Source organism: Hylobates moloch, unplaced genomic scaffold (genome assembly GCF_009828535.3).
Source record: "Hylobates moloch isolate HMO894 unplaced genomic scaffold, HMol_V3 SCAFFOLD_7, whole genome shotgun sequence".
In the NCBI taxonomy this organism is placed as follows: domain Eukaryota; kingdom Metazoa; phylum Chordata; class Mammalia; order Primates; family Hylobatidae; genus Hylobates; species Hylobates moloch.
Window position 1 is genome coordinate 91,127,035 of NW_026652282.1, and position 5,552 is coordinate 91,132,586.

Here is a 5,552-nt window from a genome sequence, read left to right on the forward strand (position 1 = left end):
ATCATAGCAATTTGATAGCTGGAATGACAGGCCAATGTGAAAGAATACCTGGACTGGGGTAAGATAATTCTTTAACTTTCTTCTTAGAAATCAGAGTTCATGTTCAGCATTCTCTAAACTCAATCTATATTAAAATGATAAAGTTCTTGGTATTTCTAACTTCAAATGCCTTTTCAAGAATGGTTAAAATATTTTATTTTGTTTTAGACCAAAGGACACATATATTGGCTACTTGCCTTTGGCTCATGTGCTAGAACTGACAGCAGAGATATCTTGCTTCACCTATGGCTGCAGGATTGGATATTCTTCTCCGCTTACGCTCTCTGACCAGGTGACAAACTTTTCAGTATATTGGCATAATCATATGATGCTGCATAGTTTGGCTGAGAACATATTACTAGGACTCAAGATATTTTAATTCAGCTAAAGCTTTCTCCTTGACCTCAAAATAGCTTGCATGAACAATATGTAGCTATAGGAGATTACCCTAGATTTGTTAGCATTGCTTTAGCTATATATTTTTAAATTATTTCTTTTTTCTTTTCTTTTGCTCTGTCACCCAGACTGGAGTGCAATGGTATGATCTTGGCTCACTGTAACCTTTGCCTCTCAGGTTCAAGCGATTCTCCTGCCTTGGCCTCCCAAAGTGCTGGGATTACAGGTGTGAGCCACTGCGCCCGGCCTTAAAATTATTTAAAAATGAATAATTACTTTTATCTTTTTCTACTAGATTTTTACTCTTGAGAACTACGATAGAGAATATAAATACAATAAGCCTTTTTGACACACTACCCGTGAGCATTGGTGGGTTTCTGGGAGGACATATGTTAGGGTTTTGGCCCAGTTTTCCCGAGATTTTTCTAGAGCAGTACCGTCTGATACAGTAGCCACTAGGCAGATATTTAAATAAAAATTAAGGGCCGGGCGCGGTGGCTCATGCCTGTAATCCCAGCACTTTGGGAGGCCGAGGCGGGTGGATCACGAGGTCAGGAGATCGAGACCATCCTGGCTAACACGGTGAAACCCTGTCTCTACTAAAAAAATACAAAAGAATTAGCTGGGCGAGGTGATGGGCGCCTGTAGTCCCAGCTACTTGGGAGGCTGAGGCAGGAGAATGGTGTGAACCTGGGAGGTGGAGCTTGCAGTGAGCCAAGATTGTGCCACTGCACTCCAGCCTGGGCGACAGAGTGAGACTCCATCTCAAAAAAAAAAAATTAAGTAAAATTGAAAAACTTTTTTTTATTTGCTTTAGCCACATTTCAAGCTCTCAATAGCTATGTGTGACCAATGGCTACCATATTAGGCAGCAAAGATAAAGAATATTTTTATCATCACAGAAAGTTCTATTGGTAAGGGCTGAGGCGTCTCCAAAGGTAGTCTCAGCTCACCATACTAAGTTAGGATTCTTCCTTCTCTCTGCAGTTCATAGCAGAAATCCCAACAATGGGTGGGGCTAACTCATATATGTTATACCCATTTGAAATTACACACCTAATACTATTGTCCACAGTTCTGTTTTATGTCTTCTTTGGAATAGTTGCTATAGAAAAGCTTCAACCAGGCATAGGGGAAAAAAAAAATAAGAGCCACTAAGGAAGCTGTGGGGTTCTGGATGCTGAAAGATGAAGTGAGTATAGGTAGGAATGACTTGTCTATATGTAGCTCTGCTCCTCCAACACTGGGGGCCCAGCTGTTGTTTTTCAGACCGCCTCCCACCAGGCAATGCTGCCTTTTGTTTGAGAGTCTCCATGGAGCGTGTAGTTGGTAAAATATGTCCTCAGTGTTCACAGTTGGAAATTGTAATACTTTATTTGTAGAAATACCATTTTAGGGAGAGGCTAGGTAGGTTGTATACTATTAAAACAAAAAAAGTTAGTTTTTTTTTTGGACTTGAGATTCCAATCACCTTTTTTTGTGTTTTTTTTTGATATATGACTTAAAGTGCACAAATATTAAGTGTACTGCTTGATGAGATTTAATAAGCATATACACATATAGACCTCTGTGATCATCACCATCTAGATTAGGAAAACAAAGAACATTTTCAGCACCCGTGAATGTCCCTTGTGTCCCCTCCTGGTCATTACCACATTGGGTTCTCTTTGAAAGAAGAATCCAGCCTTCTTTTAAAGTGGCTTTTTCTGTGAGAAAGCATTCTGTTCCGAACAACTCCTAGCTTTGTACTTTAAGAAACACAATCTTTGTATGACAGGGTGCTGCTGTGTTTGACTATACCACTCAGCTATAAATTCACACTTAAAATCTGCTAGAATAGTAATGGAATGAATAAATACACTATCCAATTGATAACAGAACTTGACCTAGTAAAATCAAAGTAGACCTATCAATAAGACTGAGGCTTAAACTCTAAAAAAAAATTTAGTAAAATATCTGATTATTATGTTTTGTTGTCATGGGTTTTTCTTATGCTCAGAGGCATTATCAAAATGTAGAAAACATTTCAGTAAACTTTGAGTATAATTTTTTTTTCCCTTTGTGAATTTGGAAGCCAGGACCAGCCACTTTTTGATTTTTCACTGCCTTTCTGAGAACAATAGCCTCAGTGTGGGAAAGGAGGGACAGTTGGAGTCTGTTGCTGGTCTGACTTAATTCTTGCTGTCTCTTAGGCTAAGCTAGTATATTAGAAGCCTGTTCAGTAAAATTCACACCTACTTTTTAAATGAACTTTACTGTAAAGACTCTCAATCTTACTAGGAATCTAAAACACAGGAACTTGCTTCACATAGGAAATCAGAAGGATGCCAGAGACTAGAAGCACCACATTTGGAGCCAACTGATGATAGCAATATTGTTATAACCAGGATTACTATGATCACAAGAAGACAAAATAACTGATAAAATTACTGAGAGTAAAAAAAACAAAGAAGGGCTTCTTGTGGCTTCTGCTATCCTGGAACTGCTCTCTGTAGCAAGAACTGGTCAATAGCATGCAGAGGGCAACTCCGACCTGAAGGACATGAGAGCCCATTTTGTCCCTGCAGAGCAGCCCTCCTGTGTGTGGTGTACATGGTTTCTGTGTAGATTTCCACTTGCAAATGTGCACATCCTTGCACATACGTAAAACAAGTTATTTTATCTCCTTTATCCATATTAAAGAAAAGTAGGAGAAAGGCAACTTAGTTCTGTCAGGAGAACCATCCTCTATATGGCCATTTGTGCACATTTATGTGTATCTCTACTTCGTCCCTGGCAGTGTTCTCTGTATCTTACCAACTAGAATATTACCAAATTAGAGTTTCAGTATGATGTTAATTGATGTTCATAGTGGTGTCTTTAAGATGTGGCTTTGCCTATTGGTTAATCAAAGAAAGTTAAAATCACCTTCGATTTTGTTTTAGTGTTATATCTGTCTTAATCAAGTTTTTTTGAAAATATACTAGTAGTCTGTGCTCTATTTGATAGTATGTTATTAATAAGAATGTTTGATTCATCAAAATATCTCATTCTCTTGTTATCCTGGATCAAGGTTTCTCCTCTAATGAAGGTGAAATGTGCTAGAAGCAGTTATGTGTAGCACTGAAGTACTTACACTTGAGACTTGTAGGTTATAATAGTTGTTAACAGATAATCACAGAGCAATAAAAGCTCAAATTCCAAGTGTAACTTCTGTATTTGTTATTAATACTTGAATTACAACATGTTTTAAGGTTGGTTTTCCTGATCATATTTATTTTTTCTTTAATATAGTCCAGCAAAATTAAAAAAGGAAGCAAAGGAGACTGTACTGTACTGAAGCCCACACTTATGGCTGCTGTTCCGGTGAGTACAGAATATGAATATGAACATAAGAGGATCGTTTATATAATTTATTGATCGTACTTGGAGCTTTTAAAAAGTAATACTCTTAGATATGTCTACATTTTAAAATAATTTTACCTTGTTGAAATCACAGCAAATGTGTTCATTAAAATCTTAGGTACCATACTGGGGAAGACAAAATGGCAAGATTTTGAAATGTACGCCTGTTTGAGTTTGCTGATACATGAAAATTAGGTGATGAAAATGACCTAGTTCAGATTACCTACTGTAAGAATTGGTCAGACCATTTTAAGGTAGAATATATTTTAAAGATCATCTTGTTTAATCTCTTAATTAAAAAAATGAGGAAACTTTAGGCCATCCTAGGGAGCTGAAGAATCCTATACAAGGTCGAGGATCTAAGCCCTCGCAACCCTCTTATGGTGATTAAGTAAACTGAAAATTGGAGAGAGCTCCCAAAGGAAAAAAGTTTAATTCTATATATTCGGAATCCTCATGTGAAATACTGCTTTTTAAAAAAAAAAGATGTTACATTTTATAGCCTTGTAATGATGAATTTTGAAACATTTAACACCATGTTTCAGATTTGTGTAATCAAATATGTTCTAGCTTTTTTATGCTTCAGAAACTCCAGAAAGACTATGTATCACTACTGCTTATATTATGATCAGACTTGAAATCTTACCCCAATATCTTTCACAGAATTACTTTTGTATATGGAAAGTCTGAGATTAGATAAGAAAGTATTCAGTCCAAGTTTTTCTGAGAATTACAGATGGAAGATACTTTATGGTCCTTTTAGCTTCTAATTGCAAAATTACCAAATAACAAAGAAGTAGAATACGTCAGAGAAGACTTTGCCTTTTTATTTAGAGGTTCTGTATAATTCATAAAGTTTTCAAACAGAAAGAAGAGGCATCTGACTAAAACCATAAAAAAAGTTGCTAATAATAGCTAGTGCAGTGCTTCCTATGTGCTAGGTAGGCACTGTGCAAAATGCCTTAGATAAATTATCTCACTTAATTCTAAGACTGCAAGGTGGGCCCTGTTACCCTATCTTATAAAGAAGGAAAGTTGCCCCAAAGCCACGCAGCTCATAGGTGATGGAATCAAAGTTTGAACTCTACCAATCTGATACTGGTGGAGTATCAGTCTACCAATCTTCTTAACCACTATGGCTGTCTATTTAGGACTGTTTTACATACAGAATTCCCTAGCAAACCTTATCAGATAACATAGAAAGAGGTAAGGCTGAGGTGTTAAAGAAGTAATCTCCGATTTTAGGCCTGAAGTTAGATAAGCACAGTTAGCACATAGGCTGCTTATCCTCTAATTGCCCATTATCCGTTCTTCCCTGCTTTACTTTGTGTCTTGGGGGGCTATGTTCTGTGCACAAATTACCAGTGTGTCCTTGCCTTATGACTTCTGGTTGGGTTCAGCCAATTGGAGGGCGGGCCTCATGAGAGATCAGAGGGCAGAAAGATAGAGAGTCTGCACACTTATCACCTTTGCTCCTTTCCTGCTGGGCTGCAAATTTTAGCAGTTGTCAGGAGACCCTGCTGGGTAGTCTCCTTCCCGTTGGTTGTAACCAGGTCTTTCCCATGGCTAGAGTCCTCATCCAGGTTCCAATGACATTTTTCTTATTTCTTGACGCCTTGAGATAGTAATGATCTCCTATGTTGCTAGTCCATTGGCACCTCATCAAATATTATTGGGTTCCCTTTTTAGCCTCTCCTGTTTCTCCAGAAATAGGCCATTTGAAAAAAAAAAAA

The 5,552-nt window shown here is 37.6% G+C and overlaps 1 protein-coding gene across 1 annotated transcript; it reads left to right on the top strand.

The window, feature by feature from the left end:
- The first annotated feature begins 6 nt into the window (after positions 1 to 6).
- LOC116811149 (long-chain-fatty-acid--CoA ligase 4-like) lies at positions 7 to 3,834 on the top strand. The gene is made up of 3 exons (XM_032756242.1): positions 7 to 58; positions 208 to 331; positions 3,709 to 3,834. Exons 1-3 carry the CDS (start codon positions 24 to 26, stop codon positions 3,832 to 3,834), a joined length of 285 nt encoding a protein of 94 aa, XP_032612133.1. The 5' UTR covers positions 7 to 23.
- The last annotated feature ends 1,718 nt before the right edge of the window (positions 3,835 to 5,552 follow it).

What these genes read in the sequence shown, in the direction of transcription:
- LOC116811149 (XM_032756242.1), top strand. Translation starts at nt 24, where the DNA reads ATGACAGGCCAATGTGAAAGAATACCTGGACTGGG. An exon ending in GAAAGAATACCTGGACTGGG is followed by an intron (nt 59 to 207) that starts GTAAGATAATTC and finishes ATTTTGTTTTAG; the next exon opens with ACCAAAGGACACATATATTG. An exon ending in CGCTTACGCTCTCTGACCAG is followed by an intron (nt 332 to 3,708) that starts GTGACAAACTTT and finishes TCTTTAATATAG; the next exon opens with TCCAGCAAAATTAAAAAAGG.